This window comes from Xiphophorus hellerii, chromosome 2 (assembly GCF_003331165.1).
Source record: "Xiphophorus hellerii strain 12219 chromosome 2, Xiphophorus_hellerii-4.1, whole genome shotgun sequence".
Taxonomy (NCBI): Eukaryota; Metazoa; Chordata; class Actinopteri; order Cyprinodontiformes; family Poeciliidae; genus Xiphophorus; species Xiphophorus hellerii.
The window spans coordinates 11,759,351-11,776,311 of record NC_045673.1 but is presented as its reverse complement, the minus strand read 5'-3'; the positions used below and the strand labels follow the sequence as shown (position 1 = coordinate 11,776,311).

General features: G+C 37.4%; 2 protein-coding genes across 2 annotated transcripts; one reads left to right on the top strand and one right to left on the bottom strand.

The window, feature by feature from the left end:
- Positions 1–3,984: 3,984 nt before the first annotated feature.
- Positions 3,985–8,084, top strand: LOC116733120 (uncharacterized). The gene is made up of 11 exons (XM_032583855.1): positions 3,985–4,107; positions 4,183–4,282; positions 4,554–4,677; positions 5,337–5,584; positions 5,665–5,959; positions 6,039–6,409; positions 6,500–6,742; positions 7,341–7,523; positions 7,595–7,699; positions 7,776–7,867; positions 7,941–8,084. The coding sequence occupies exons 4-11, from the start codon at positions 5,462–5,464 to the stop codon at positions 8,014–8,016; spliced, it is 1,488 nt and encodes a 495-aa protein (XP_032439746.1). The 5' UTR covers positions 3,985–4,107; positions 4,183–4,282; positions 4,554–4,677; positions 5,337–5,461; the 3' UTR covers positions 8,017–8,084.
- Positions 8,085–9,054: 970 nt separating this feature from the next.
- On the bottom strand, positions 9,055–15,417 carry dnaja2b (DnaJ heat shock protein family (Hsp40) member A2b). Its single transcript, XM_032583867.1, has 9 exons — positions 15,340–15,417; positions 13,608–13,667; positions 13,071–13,297; positions 12,900–12,980; positions 12,143–12,276; positions 11,836–12,032; positions 11,562–11,706; positions 10,696–10,823; positions 9,055–10,600 (listed from the first exon to the last, which is right to left on the bottom strand). Exons 1-9 carry the CDS (start codon positions 15,415–15,417, stop codon positions 10,412–10,414), a joined length of 1,239 nt encoding a protein of 412 aa, XP_032439758.1. The 3' UTR covers positions 9,055–10,411.
- Positions 15,418–16,961: the final 1,544 nt, after the last annotated feature.

Genomic DNA, 16,961 nt, shown 5'->3' with positions numbered 1-16,961 from the left:
CATTACAGATGAAGTACAATACTCTTTTAGTCACAAGAGAATTGAACAGCCTTTGGTTTGTTTTCTGTGTTTTTGTGTCACATTTCACTCCCCTGTGTCTCCCTCTGCCATAAACATGGGCACTTTTGTTTCTTGGTGAACTGATCCGGCTGCTGTAACCTTAGCAATATTCTGTATAATTCATTAGCCCGTCGTGCGGAAAACATGGAGGAGGTAAGATGTTTCATCACTGTGTTGGTGCTCCGTTTGTTTTTCCTGCAAATGTCTAAGCTTGTACTCTTGCAGGATATTATTCCTGCTCTTCACCAGTGTCTCGGCATGTCTGCTGGAGCAGAGTTTTCCTCTGAAGACATTAGTCTTCTCTTTTGCAAAGTGTTTCATGTGCCCTCAAACAGAAGTGAAGCTGATGCAGCCATGAAAAAGGTAACAATTCTTACATTTAGTACAAACTTTGAGCAGCAGCAGTTTACTCATTTATCCCAACAGAATACTATAAACTTGGGGCAGAAAAACTAAAATCATCACTGAAAATAATTCAGGTATTTTATTACATAGCAGAAGAACGAATATAGAAAACAATACAGAATTACTTATTCATAAAGAGTAACTTCAGGGGTTAACCCTTTCATGCATTAGTTATGACAAATTCACTTGATTTGTTTCCTCCTAAAATGTTCTCGATCATCTTTAGGCTTTGACAACATTTTTTTAGTTTTCAGTTACTTTTCAAAGGGGTTTTCACACATCAGGCAGACAACATGAATTTAGGAGTAGAAATATGTAAGTGACAGACAAAATTACAATGAAGCATGTAGATTGAAAACTATGCTGTGAAAATGTTGCTAACAAACTATTTTATTAGCAATCAAGGAAACTTTACAAGATTTGTAAAATCAAGAAAAATGACTCTTTACCCTGTCCTGTCCACATGTACCTGTCTCATTTGTCTCTAATTAAGCTCTTCCTTTATGTCTCTGTAATGTATGTCCCTGGTCCTCAGGGACCACTGTCCTGCCTTTTCTAGGTGTTTTCTTGTTTTGCCCACCTGGTTTCAATTGATGACTGACTGACAGGCGTTTGCAGTTTTTTTGTCCTCAGCTAATCTCCTTCTCTGAGACATTCATTTGCGCAGTCACTTTCATCATTCTCTTTTGACTTCTCCAGTAGCTCAGCCACACCACCTGTTGGTTTTTTTTGTAATTTACTGCACTTCATTGTTAAATATAAATACCCTAACATTACACATAACTGAATTAATTGCAAAAATAAACATAACTTTTGTGTAAGAATGTTAATCTACCCTGAAAACAAATATATATTTTGTTCTGCAGAAATTAAAAAAATAAAATCACACATCTGCATTTGGGGAAAAGGCGTGTGTTGGAACTGCTATTTGGTGCTTTCTGTATCCAAGAAATATTAACCCAGATTGGTGCAGCTGCTTAATGAACACAGGCACATAAAAACAGACATTGATGAAGTGAGATCACAGTCAGGTAAAAATCCAAACGAGATTCCAGAAGTTATAAAATTCTTGATAGAAATTTTAAACACTTTTTTGTTTCTAACAATGAGAAGTGTACTAATAAGTCTTTTTTTAAGTTACAACACAAGCTGACACAAAACAAAAGGGATTCAAATGTTTCTTTAAATATTGCAATCTTTAAGTAACACATGTTGTACAATCTGGGTGAAAAAGTGGAAATAATACATCAATGACTGAACATTGTAAAATTTACCCAGACCGACCAAGCAAAGAAAAACCGCAAAACTGTGAAAGATTTATTTTTTTCATGATCTGATTATCTGTTGTCAACAAGAACATTTTTATTGATGTTTATTTGTGATACACATAGCTTAAATGTTGCCTCGAATAGCTTATGTTGCAGTTGATTTATTATAATTACTGGTCCATTATTTTTACCTTATATCATAAAAAAAAGACAAAACAACAGAAATAACATGCAACAATACTTTTTTGTCAGAACTGTCTGTGTTTTAGGTTGCAGGAGGACACAAAAGCTGGTCCTGTACTGGTGCAAATGTTTTGGATGTGCTCCTTGAAATGGAAAGGGCAAAGGAAAAGAATGAAACGGTACAATAATTCTGCTTTCTTTGTATAGATCTGTTTCTTGATATTTTCATTTAGTGCTAAGAAGAGTTGCCATTTCTGCAGCTTTACTGGGACTGTCAGCTTCTTAACAGTGGAAATCTTCATCAGATGTTGCAAAAGTTACCCCAAAGAAATGACTCAGAGGTTTTAAGAAATGCTTTTAACTCTGTGTCAGGACTCCCGCAGCCACAAACAGCTGAAATAGACATTTTCCAGGTAAGCGACTGGCTGCAACTAGGGACAGAAAGCCAACACTTTATTTGCTCTACTATTTCTCAAGTTTTACATTTGATACGCAGAGTGAGAAAGTGCTGGAAAAAAAGCAGCTCTGCCAAACAGCCACAAGCTTGAAGAGGCTCCAAAAAGCCGTCAAGCAGTGCTGGGCCAGGTGAGCATGCTTTAAAAATTATTCTCTTTTGCAATGACAGTATAGGCATGATGCAATATAGACATTGCAAATTTTACATTTATGGACATTGCTGAGTATTCTACTGTGAACAACAAGGTTTAAGTAACATCGAAGATATTTAACCCTTTTTGTCCATGATGTAATGATGTGCTTCTTTTATGTATTTTTGTTGTTTAATTGTCTTTGTTCCTCCTCAGACTGGCATCAGAGGGCGTTAGCAGCATTTTGCCCTCCCCCTTGTGTAACCAAAGGTTGGGCCTCGGGGGTCAGACATGGGGCTCTGTCTCCATGTCGGATGTCATCCTTCTAGTGGAAGTGAAATATGATGTGGTGACTCACTTGCTTTACACAGAAATGCTTCAGGAGCACTACAGTAAGGGCATGTCACTCTGACCTGTGCTCACAATAACCCCGAATAATGTCTGCGACTTCCCAGGCCTGACAATGACTTCGTCAGCATTGTGCATGTTGCTCCAAATGTGTTCCTGTTTCACATCTGTTTCTGGTTATTCCTCAGCCCAGAGTGTTTGGGAGATGCTGCTTCCCTGGCAACAGAGAAAGGAAGTGGAGGCACTGGAAACTATGGCAGAGGAAGTTTTGCAGTCTGCTGACATGCTGGGCTTGGTTTTCCTGCCTGGAGCGTTCAGGATATACAAGTAACCCACAACCACAAAGTTTGTAAATACACCAGTGTTCACTGTAGAGTTCTCTCCTCCAGTTTCAGGAATTGAAAGCAGGTTTCCCCTCAGAAATCAAACAAAATCATTAGAAATCTGACATGTGAGGATAATGTTAAAATTTAAAGCTGATGGCACATCATGCATACATCTATCCATGGTTGTTTATATGCTAGCTTTTATGTGTTTTGAGGGAAATTCTTATTTTTATGATTTATTATTTGATAAGGAGAAATGTTAAAATTTTGTGATTAATTGAATTATGGTATTTTATGTCAGAAAATATGTTTTGGGTAATTTTTTAGAACATTTAAACGGAATAGAAGATGGTAAAAATTTAAGTAAAGCCCTGTTAGGTTCATTTTTAAGGAACAAAATTTTACATTTATTTTAAATGTATATATTTCCCTGCAGAACAAGATGTTCAGAGTTAAGGAAAGAATCATGTTCAGCTGTTGCTCTCCTGAATGAGTTGCACACTTTTTGTCAACAAGAACAAAATCAGCTGACAGTCCTGGGTCAGAGGTGATTACAGACTATTTATCCATGTGCTTCTATTTTGAGGAGTTGTTTGACAATACATTTTACTCACATGCAGCACATTACAAAAGTATTCATAGAGCTTATAACGAAAGGAGAGGAAGCATATGACAACATAACAAAATGTAAAAAATAAAAAAATAGAAAAAACATTAAAGGTAATAAAAACTCAAATTATATCGCTTGCATAATCTTGGATATTGATCTTGCCCGAACAGGAATTAATTTGCTTTTTTTTTTTTTTCCAGACTGTGTGACAAAAGTTTGAGGCTTTTGTGTCTCCATGTCCTTCTGGCGATTTACAGAGCTCAGAGAGAAAAACAATCTCACAGCGCTCTGCTGGCATCTCGTCAATCCTGGGAGTCATGGTGAGTTTACAAAACCTACAGGATTTGTCTCCAGCCTTTTGTGCATGCACTGTTAAAGCTCGTCCTTATTTTTAGGTCACAGGTTCTCAGTCCGTGTAGAGCAGAATATGTCACTCTGCTGCTACAGAATGAAGACAAAGGAGAGGAAGGAAAGGACTTTGAGACAACAGAGCAGGTATTTCAAACTATAGACAACAGATGTCTTTTCTCTATTGTTTACCTCAAGCAATATATGGAAGACAATTGTTACTTTATTTGCACCTTTGATATCAGTTAAAGATCCATGTTTGTATGGATTAGTTCAATGTTAATGGTTTACACAATGTAAGACTTATCTCTAGACATCATCAGGCAGAATTTTATGCTTTGTGTGGGGTGCAATACCTTTCTAAAAGAAAGTACTGCAGATTGTTTTCTTATCAGTAACAAAACTAAAACTTTATCAGAGAACAGAGCTACGGCTACTTGTGCTGACTCAGGAAAAGGAGAGGAAGCATCTGCTCACGTTGCTGCACAGGATCTCCCTAGAGGATTTACAAGAGGCAGGCTGCGCAATACCTCCAAAAGATAGTAAGTATTGTTTTTTTCCAGCTTTTTTTCCCTCTGATGCCTGCTCATTGCTACAACTAGCTAGAATCCTCATCATTTACCTTCACTCCTCATTTATATGAATCAGTTTTAGGCTTTTAATAATGATTGATAACCATCTTCCACAATAATTTGGAATACTTTGTGGATTTTGCCCATCTTTTCATGGATCAAAACTTTAAATATAGGCTCAAATGCATATACCCAACTTCCTTGACACATTTCAGAGGAACCAGACAGTTTTATAGTCATCAAGTCCGATATGTTATCCTTTCTTTTATCTGAAATGTAAGCACTCATCTCAATATGTTGGTTTTCTGGCACTCTCTAAAACAAAAACCTTTCTCCAGAAGGCACCTGATGTTTTGATTAAATTAGCTACACATTTCACTCGTGCTCGAAGGAACTTTTTCACAAGCAGTGCTTCCTTCTTGGATTAAATCATCTCAATTCAGCCTCTATAGTTCCTGGGTTGCTACTGAACATTGTAACCAGTTCTCCTTAATCTTTGGGTGATAGTTTGGGTCACATGGTTACATATATGTTCTGACAGAAAGATTATACCAAATGAACACTGAAACTAGTGTTGAAGTTCTTCAATGGGCTTCCTAACATTCTGATATCTTATTTATGGCTTGCAGATGGTGGCTTTGATGCTGACCAAATCTCCTTGAGGGCTGGATGTATAAAAAGACTAAAACAAATCCATGCTCAGCTCCAGACACAGAATGGAAGCGAGAACAACTCAAAGCAAACCAGCATTCAGATGGACATGCAGGGAAAATGGTCACAATCTCTGCTGGAGGACTGCAACCTGCTCCTTCTGATGCATCTGATGGAGCTTCAGGAGGACCAAGCTTTAGCATTGCTGCAAGTGCTCCTACATCGGGTGAGTGTAGCTTCTGTCCAGTGCAAGGGACAAATATTAAGGCATGATAACTGACATAATAACAGTGTATGTTTTGTTAGGATTCACAGGCAGCCCAAGCTCTGAGAGAAAAATATGAAGCTGAATTACAAACCCAACGCTTCCCCAACCTGCTCCATCTCCTGATGGCAGATGATCCTCTAATCCCTGGCTCTATGTTGGCTAAAAACATCAACAATGAGCAGGTCACACCTGAATCATCCTGCACAGGAGAAGTTGAAAACATGTATGCAGAATCAGTTCCCACTACAACTACTGACTTAACTAATGAACCCAGCAGGGAAAGTGTAGACGTCCCAACTGCTGGAGGTTCTGCTAAACAGGAAGTCTGCTCAGGTATCTGCATTGGAAGCACAATCAAAACCAGAAAACACACTCCTAAAGCTGAGGCTATGATCTGTTTGGATACATTCAGGTTGTGGGGCGATTATGGAGGAGCTACCCTATTTGGAGATCCTGTATGTGCCTGATGCACAGGCCAATGCTCCAACTCCAGAGGCTGGAGCAGGTAGGGAAGAAGAAATAAACACCAACCTTGAGTGTTTTGATAAACAGGGATCCCTGATCCCCCTTGCTTGGAGCAAACCTCCTGAGGATGATGCAGACCATAAGGCAGGGGAGGGAGATGGAGAAGCTGAAAAGTATCAGGACACCCTGAGCAGTCTAGGAACCCACGGCCAGTCCACACAATGTGAAGAGGTGGTTCAGAAGAGAGACAGCAAAGAGGTGGACACTCTGGCTCAGTATGATGCACAGTTTGCAGATCAGCAGTTGAAGAAAGTAGAGGTACTGCATTAGCAGCATGACAAATTACATTGTCACTGTTGTGTATTTGATTTTCTCCTCCTTTGTTTTAATTAATTGGCCTTGAACCAGAATCCAATCCCAGACCAACCAAGTGAAGGAGAAGCTGAAACTGAAATTGATCCACGCTCACTTGCAGAAAACCTGCTGGAGGTACAGCCGCGTGTTTCTAGGGATTCCTTCGGCTGTATTGCTGATGGAGCATCTGGTCACACAGTCAGCACCAGCAGAGAGATGACCGAGTCTGAACTCTGGGACATCAGAGGGTCAGAACTCTCTGATAATGAGGAAATGATTCATTCTCAAGAATCAACAGTAATTCATTTTTTGTTTGTTTATGTCAACAGTGCATAACTTTGTCACCGCCACAGTTCCAGTCAGACGTTTACATACTCTCATCATGGGCATGAATAGCATATTCACTGAAGCTGTTAAAGATTTAGCTGAAATTAATTTTTTTTATGGACTGTTTAAATATTTAATATAATCAGTCATTGTTTCAAAGATTTTTTTGGCACTAGTAGCCTTTCTTTCATGGTAACCTCACAGAAAATGGGGTGAAGAGAGAAGGGGATGACGTGCAGCAAGTGGCCTGAATATAGTAATCTGCTGCAGTTGATCTAAACTCTGGGCCAGACAGCGCACCATTAGAATGTTTTTCAAAACAAAATTTGGGTGCACACGATTTAGGCTATAAATACAGGTCCAAATATACTTAAACTCATTCAAATTTGGTTAAAATTACAGGTAAAACACACACACTCACTAAATAAATTAAGAAATTATTTAAAGTTAATTTATTTTAGTCAGTAAGTGAAGCACATTGCAATTACACAAAAATATGTGTTTTCAAGTCTTTATTTCGGCTAATGTTGATTTCATGCTGACAGTAAATAAATATCTGTTTATGTAGCAGATAGCATCCAGTCTCTCTGGAAGAACCCCAATGTTGGAAACGGATCAATTGGAACGGAAAGAGCTGATGAGAGATCAAGTGTCAGCAGTGGAAAGAGAGAGAACTATGCGCAGCTTGGTGGACATGCAAAGAAAGTTTGAACAGAAACACCAAAGAGACAAAGAGAGACAGATGTTTAGGGTGAGAACTGTGAACACAAAGACACTGAAAGTGCCTGTCAGACAAAGATGTGCACCAATATTGTTTTTCAGGTTCAGGAGCGTCTCTCCATCATCCTCAACAGAAAAGCAGAAGAAGACTTGCTTGGTCTTAAACACACAGACAGGCTAAAGCATCTCACGGAAGATCTACCGCTGGTAACAAAATAACTCAAAGCTTACTACAACATCTGATATGTTGTGTATAATTGCAGTGTAACATGTTATGTTGAAGGAGGACAAGACTCAGCAGAAGACTGTTGTTAAAGAGCGACTGGAGCAACTCAGAAGAGAGCGCTCCTATATCATGCAGTCAAAAAGAGACAGGTAAACAGCACTGCTTTGAAGTAAAAAAATAAACAAGAGTAGTTTTAAACTGCTATGCTCTTGCATCCTTTAGGAATACGACGGGATTTAAGGAACTTCTAGCTCCTGTTGCTCTGAACAACAATGAGACGGAAGATGAAGCAATCTGAGATACAGGTGGTTTAAGTTGTTTGGTCCTATTGTCATCACTGTTAATGCAAAGTATTAAATAAATATTTCCGTGCCGTAAAAAAACCTCACATTGTCACTGTTTTTGCTTTTATATAGCAGTTGCATGGTTCAGATTACCATATTTTGATATCAGACAAAGATAATCTGGGTAAAATACAAAATTCAGTGTTCAATAGATTTTTTTACTAACAGTAAAAACACATGAAAATGTGCCCCTAAAAAGCCCTTCGTTGTAAAGGCCGCTTGCTTAAAATTCCATAAAATGACAAGTAAATGCATGTTAAATCTCTTTAAAGAAATGTTTGCTCTCTGTTCTTTCCAAAATCATTTTATTTAAGCCACATTGGAGGGGTTTTGAGTACACTTCCAGGCATAGTTCACTTCCAATTTCCGATTATTGCTGTTTTTTAACAATTCATAGGTGGACTTGCTGGTGTGCTTGGAAACCTTTCCCTGGGTGGAATGAGGTTGAACTTTGGGTCACAAAAGGATGTTATTTTTTGGAACAGAATTCATTGCCTGACAGGTTCCAGCCAATCGTTAAGGCAGCCACACACCACTATGTTTAACTGTTGGGATGTGCTTTTTCTAAAATGATGTGTTCAGGTGAGCCACATTCCAAAAGGTTCCACTTTTTGATTTGTCAATCCAGATTTTCACACCAGTCTCAGGGATCATCCAGACATTTATTTTTTTTGTTAAATGTGAGACAGGCCTTTGTGTTCTTTTCGGAGAAAAGGGTAACCGAGGCTACCTTTCTCTCCAATGAAGAAAATATTTGATGTTGTGTATTCAGTTTATCTTTGAGGATAAATTCAGTTTAAAGATCTGACACCTTTAAATTTTACCAAAGCAAGAAAAAAAATCTGCATGGGGCAAAACATTTTCATTTAAATTCATAAACATATTCAAAGTTCACACCACATTTGGGTGTAATTATAGATATCATTCGAGACTTGTCTCTCTTTTCTTTGTGAAACTAATTAATCAGTAGGCTATGACTGAATAGACTGAGATTCACATATGCAGCTGTTTAATATACATTTTAATTATCACTTTGACAACCATAAGCATTAACAATAATGAAATTTCACTAGAACCCCCTTCACCTGTGCACAATATCCCAAGAAGCCAAAGTTACATACACAATGAGTCACAGAGGTGCATGTAAACATTCAAGAGTGGCTCCAGTTAACTTTCTTCATTTATAAATTGACCATTGCTCAATTCTGTGAGAAAGTGTTGTAACTGCAGAATGACACCTTTGTAAATGTTAAATGCACCCATTGACTGGTACTGTTTTTATTTACAGATATGAGAATGAAAATGTTGCATCATGTGAGGGGACGTTGGTTTGGCTAGTAACCATACAATAGGAAGATGTCTATACAGAAGGTTGAGTGTGTGCCAAACAGTTTTCCTACAATGCAGTTCAAGTAAGAGGAGGGAAATAAGTACATTTGAGATTCTCTACAAACACTTAGATTTTTCATCCTCCTCTCACTTTATTTGGTATCCAATCTCACTGCAGTTCACCACAAAGCAGCAACACCAACCAGAGTAATAAGCTAGAACATTCCGAAAAAGCTCCAACACTGAGCCACCGCATTTAAAACAAAAGTGTCAAGTCTAATAAAACGCATAACTGCAAGGTTTGTCGTTTCAAACACGCAAACATTCACACCAATGAGATAAAGAAGTTATACTCCACTCAAAGGGAAAAAGAACAATATTGGTGTGTCAGGAGCTCAGGGCTTTCAAATCGTTTGCAACAGCTAGAAACCTAAAAAAAAAAAAATAAAGCACAAGCAAATTACAGTTTCACACGATAGTACAACCTAAAGTTAAACTATCATATTAATTAGAGGCGGGTTAAATATTTAGAAATCTAATCAGATTAGCTTATGTAGCAGCGGGGCTCTTGAATATAATTTTAAAAAGTGAGGCGATTTCTTTCGTCACTCTGAAAGTACATAGTCACGCTCATTGGCAAGAACTGGCATCTATTCCTTTATGACTGAATCACACCTCAACTCAAAATAGTCAACAATATTTGCAGCTTGTAGACTAGACTGTTGTACACAGAAAAAAGATAAAGCTTAGGATGAAGACAGACTTCCTTTCTGGAAACATTTACAAACTTAAAAAATGTTCATCACTCAACTGCGATCTCTCTGGGGAGGTGCTGGAACCACGGAACTGAAAGGGGAGCCTTATTTACTTTTTAGAAGGGATTTTGTGCATCACCTTGTCACTGGAGGCATGAAAAAAGTGTGTGTTTGTGTGCGTGTGTGCGCATGTGCATCAGGTCTCAAGTAGTGCTAGCAATGGAACTTGAAGGGTGTTTATGTGAAAGTCTATGTATGAGTCTTTCTACTGGTGCGCGCACTGCACCCCGGGGCCGTGATGGCCACCTTCATCATCAGAACTATCATTATACGCCTCTCTCCTGCCTCCACTGCCAGACCCTTGACTTCTGTCAAATTCTGCAAGATCAACTTCTTCAGCATCTGCAGCGATGTCAGGATTGTCAGCTCGGGCTGGAAGAAGGTTCTCCAAGTCCTTAAAGAGACATCAAAAACACAAATAAGTGATAGCTCTAAACACCATTTCATTATAAAGTGCATAAATGCAGAAGTTCTTCGATGGAAGCTCACATTGAGTTTTTCAGGGCTGATCCAGTTGCTTTCTGGGAACTGAACGTCAAACTTGATGTAAAGATCTCCTTTTTCAAATGGATTTCTGTACTGAGGCATTCCCTCTCCTTTCACCACTCGAATACAACCTGCAACAAAAAAAGTGATTTAAAATCAATCAGAAGGTAAATATAAAGATTTAGTATCTTGGATATTGTATAAACTTGTAATTTAAGAGCTACACAACACATACAAAGCTTTAAGTTAAGGGTTGAATGTATAAGAAACAAGATGTTCTCATAAAAATGCCACTTACAACTTTTCAATAAAGCCTTATTGCAGGGCAGGACAATAAATCAGTAATATATATCGCAATAGACACATAATTAATATAAAGAGATAATATATCTGATAGAATATTCAACAATTTCACTGAACTCCACATAATTCTGGGGGTTGTAGGCAAAGTTTAAATCTCTCAACCTGTCTAGGCCAGCTAAGCAAGGTTGGTGGCATCAACTCAGTCACTCACTCTTTGGTTTCCTAGCAACAATCTGTTCAGTAACTTGCTCAGCAGCAGTTTAAGGTTTCGCCACCGTCTCTCATAACTGCTTAAAAAAGGAACAACAACAATGTGGAGTAAAAATTGTGGAAAGGTATCGCCACCGTTGGGGAGCATCCATATATATAAAATAAAAAATAATAATGGTCAATTTCAGCTGATATGTAAACCTTATAGCGATATGTATTAGCTTTTCATTAATTGGGCAGCTTCCCCTCTTCTTGCTGAAGCATCACAAGAACATTATACTGCCATAACCCTGGCTGCAGTGTGTCCAGGGTTATATGAAGCATTGCAGATGACAAGAGATTAAAAATATTTTTACCTGGCTCAATGACCTTGCCAGGTGGATATTTAACCAGCAGCTGACGTCCATCCAAGTGTGTGATGGTGATCTGGAAGCCACACAGAGCTTCGACAAGGCCAATGCGTTGGACCATGTGAAGGTCACTGCCATCACGTCGGAACTCCTGTTTAGATTAAAACCCAACGTTTTTCAATTTGATTTATTGGCAAAGATTTATCAAAGAGAACAATGATAATTTAATTTCAAAACCTTTAGCAGTAACAAAGGTCAGTTATAAATGTTTTGAGTTTACCTCATGGTCTTTCTCTTGAAGTACCAGAACGATGTCTCCTGGTTCAACACCTGGTGCTTGGTCAGCTTCCCCAGAGAATGTGATCTTCTGGCCGTGCTTCATGCCTTTGTCCACATGAACTTCCAGAAGTTTTGTCTCCTTGCAAACCTTCTGACCCTCGCACTTTCTGCAGCGGTCCTTCTCATTTATCACCTCGCCTGGACAAAAATACACACGCATACTTTAAAAAAAGAGTATGGCTATGGTTTTCTATTGACATCATTTATCTCTGTAGGGATTGGGATGTGTGTTTGTGTTGAAGTGTTACCCTCTCCGTTGCAGTCGGTGCAGACAGACTGCATTTGCTGCACCATCCCTGGGGCCAGCTGTCTGATCATGATTTTCATTCCTCTTCCTCTGCATGTCACACACTTCTGTACTGCTCCTGCCTTACCCCCTTGACTACAAGTCAAAAAGGTACAAATAAGCAACATTATTCTCAGTACTCCACACATTACACACTTTTAAAAATAAACTAAAAAAAATTAAATTGTACATTACTCTATAAAGAGAATGGCAAGTATGTATATAATTCTGTATAAACAGACCACTTGATCTAGAAATGAGCAGGTGACTATTCTGTTTTTGCTGTAGTATCTGTGCATCTAAATAATTTATACAAAAATACATGTCAACCATATCATTAGAGCAGTAATAATGTAATATAACCATTATAACCAACGCTTGTTGCTTGTTTCAAAAAGAGATAAAATAATATTCTACATAAAAATTTGTGTAATAATACTGTTTTTTTGTTTATCTCAAGGTTATTACATCAAGAGAATAACAGCCCTGGACCTTCCTGACAGCAATGATTCTCTCATATGCATTTGTCCAATGCTATCTTTATAATAAAATTGTTTGAAAAATTGATGGGTGAAAAATGTGGAAGAAGAAAAAAATTACCATCCTAAACTCAGAAAAACTTCTCATTAAAACCATGGAGCCTGGTATTTATTAGTTAGATGTGAGAAAGGTTTTAAACAGTCAGGTTTACAAATGTAAAATAAAACAAATCAACTTACCCATTGCAGGCACTACATAACACATTCTTACTGAGCTGCAGCTTTGTAGTTTTTCCATTGTACAGGTCTTCGAGAGAGACTCTGAGAGAAAAGGGTTTTCAGAAAATATCATGTTATTATGGAGCAACTTACTGTAGCTGTCAAAATAATTGGAAAATGTAAAATACGCACTTCAGAGGATGCACCATATCATCTCCTCTCCTCTTGCCTCCATTGCTTCGACTTCCCCGGCCGCCCATGAACCCGAAAAGTCCTCCGCCAAAAATGTGGGAGAAGATGTCATCCATGCCGGGTCCGCCGCCGCCTCCCTCCCGAAGACCCTGTTCTCCATAGCGATCATAAAGCTCCTTCTTCTCAGGGTTTGTCAACACTTCATAAGCAAAACTTATTTCTTTAAACTGCAAAAAGAATAAAGCAAATTCAATATTTCAAATTAAACATATCAGAACTTCAGATGCTCTTTATAAAAGTAAAAACAATCTAAATACACTTGGGGTTTTTTTTATATAAATTATTGTGCTGATTTACTTAAAATTTTTATTTTTGTAGTGATCATCTGCACCTAGTATTACAATTTGAAATTCTGTGTAATCTTGATTATTTAGGTGAAGTTTTACATATTGGTCACAGTTTTTAGATGACTACTTTAAAACTGACAGTCTTGTGGAAACACCTAAACATAGTGTTAAATGTTTTTCAGGTTCATACCTTGTCACCAGCATCAGGATTCTTGTCAGGATGATACTCTTTAGCCAATTTCCGATAAGCCTGGAACAAAGAAAAAATTAAAAAATTTAAAAAATGTGTGACTTGGCCTTGTTGACCAAGAGACTTAACAGTTTATTTCATTTCAATGAACCAACTGCTCATATTACTAATGTTGTTATCAAATGTCAAATATGCTCTATGTGTTCCTACATAGAGCTATGTTGACTGACCCTGCTGAATTTGCTAGGTCATCTCTGACTCATCAATCTGCTCTAGCTTCACCAATAATAGAGTAACACATTAGGATTTGTGTCAGACTCCCAGTTTTGCAACAGTGTCAAAGATGCATGTTTTTGTGCTTTTCAGGTGCTGTAGTTGAAAAAGAAATATCTGGACATTTATAAATCAGCTGATGACGTGGATTAAAATAGCTATGTCCAGCTATCTTATTAACTTTCACAACTCTAAGGATGTATTTACTTTCTCCACCAAGCTCAAAGAGACATAACATCTTTGTTTTTCTAGGTAATTATTACTGATAAAAAAAGCTTTTTTCTAATTATCTTTTGAGAAAACCTGTAGATATTTAAAATTAAAAAAGCAATGGTGCAATTATAACAACTCCTTCCAATGGCAATTGTAAACTATTTTAGATAAGAATTATTAATTATTATTATTATTAGTGTAAAATAATAATTAACAGTCATACCAAGTGTAATATATCAGAATACTTAAAACTAGAGGTAAATTTGACATTAAAATTGTGTAAAAGAGCTTACCTACATTTGTGTGTACATATTGTGGTCCAAAATTCTGTTCTTAGAGACTAGAAAGTGCTGCCTCTACTTTGCATAATTAGGACTGCCTATCTTAACAATGAGGGGCAAGGGGACAAAACAAAATTCAGCAATGTGATATTTTGGACTCAACAGGCCAAAAAAGCTGATATCTTAGTAATTAACCTTCCAGAGTTGATCGTTTGAAAACTGGCAGACTTTGAAAACTGGTCACTGTGGAAAAGGGGAATTTCAAAGCCTCATGTTAAAATATCTTTATCAATTATCGAAAGAGGAAAATACCAGAAGAGCTCTGACTAAAGTTCTGGTTTTAATCATCTAAATTTACGTCAATTAGTAGCTAGCTATTAGACCAATAACGTGTAAAAGGAAAGTACACAATGTATGTTTTGGTTGCTACAGTTACACGAGGTTTTCTAGAAGGCCGTGGAGTAACCACAGTTACATGCTCATATCCATTAACAGAACCTGCATTTGTCCCAACACAAGTTTTTCTACAGCATTAACTTATGTTTAATATTGGTGAAAGAATTGAAGTAAATATAATTTATACACAATAGGCAGGATTAGCAATACAACCATAGCTAGGTTAACTGGTTTAACCGGCAACCTCTATCAGTGTAGAGTATTCCTTTTTGTTTAAAATAAAGGATTTACAATCTTAGAATGCAAGTGCGAATGATAATATTAACAATTTTATAGGTAATTCTTTAGCATCGTCGGGGTTCATGTTTAAAAACGTGATGTAGATGAGTACTTTCAGCTGGCTAGCATGCTAGGAAGCTTCGAGACTAGCTTCAAATCAGTAAACTAACTAGCTTACTCCCACACTGGTTTTTGTTCTTTTTAGGCCAAAACAACACTTTTAACTCGTCAAATTCACCTTTCCTCCTGAGTCCGAGTTATTTGTTTTTCCGTTTCAGAAGATACAGTACCTTTTTTAGTTCGTTTTCAGAGGCAGAAGGTGAAACTCCGAGGATGTCGTATAGCCTAGTGTCCGCAACGTTCGCCATGGTGCTAACCGGCTACCAGAGTGAGAGCTTCTGCGGAGAATCAGACGAGCTACACAAGGTTCACCGGTTGGGGCTGTACGTCCATTCTAATCCACACACTATGCTTCTTCGCAGTGTTATCCACGGTTGGAACCCATTTTAACCCATTCATGTATGAATTATGATAAACTTACTCAGAACTTTTAAAGTTTTTTGAATTGCCTTTTGCATTTTCTTCTCCAAAACGTATACATTTAAAATATTTCTACGTAGACAGAGATGTAACTGATAATGTACAGTAGTTATACATTTATGTCAACATGCCAGGTTTGTGTGATGTAAGAAGAATACGAACAAGACAAACCATTTAAGAACCATTTGCATTTTTATTTTGACCTATACCTACACAAATTTTACAAAGACTCTCAGCTAAAATCATACTTTTGAGACCTCCCAAAAGTAGTATTTTTGGGGGGATTTTTTTTTTGTATGGTTTGATGAAACCAACGTTGAAAGCTTTGGCCACAATTAAATGGTTTAGTGCAACAACAGCACTGGCCCTGAGTAAAAGAGCATCATACCCATGGAAGCACAATGATGGCAGAGTCATGTTTGGTGCTTTATTTCTTCAGCAGAAGCAAAGCCTTAGCAATTGTGGCTTGAATATATAATTAGTTTCAAATACTAGTCATTGCTTGCATAAAACATTTAAGCTTCTCATTAAAAGCTGAAGGTGAAGAGGAACTCTTTCCACACAAATATTAATTTAAGAGTATGCACAGTTTGGGGCCTTACTATTTTATTCTCAGTAAAATATTTTAGTTTGTTTCACAGTTGAGTTGTATATACAGTAGGTCACATTTAGAGCTGCACAATATAACAAATTGTCATTGCAATGTCAGTGTTTGCAAAATCACCATTCTGCAATATTGGATGTGATATTTTGGAGGACTAATCAGGGTAATGGTCAATATTTTAGGTTAAAAAAATAGCCAGGGATGCAGGATGTTCTTAACAGATTTCAATCTTTTTTTTCCTATCATAAACTCAATATATACATTTTCTAACAATTATATTTTTAACACTTAGTTGTTAATTGATGTTACCTCTATTTTTGTCATAATGTAGAAGAAAATAGTTTACTTCAGTGTGAGCTGCTCTGTATTTTATGCTTACTGGCCAGTAGGTGACAGAGTATGGAGTAACAAGCAAGAGACCGGCGAAGCTGTAGTGTAAATTTACCTTCAGCATCCACACACTTTAAAGAAAACCTCTTTGTAAAGCTGTAATTGTATTAAAGAATTAAACAAATGGCAGAAGGTAACAGCGATGGTGGTTATCAACCTTGATGGGTAGTCTATCAAAGGTTGTGTGGTTAAAAATATCCTTTATAGCTAATCTACAGTCATAGAATATTGCCCAAATTATCTAACTTTATGTTTTGACAAAGTAATGATGCGAACAGAAACAAATGTTAATTTATCTCATTTAATGTACCTACATGACTCAAAACAAAGTTGTGGCAAGTTATTAATTGAAATCTGTTGAAGTAATACTCTTTTTCA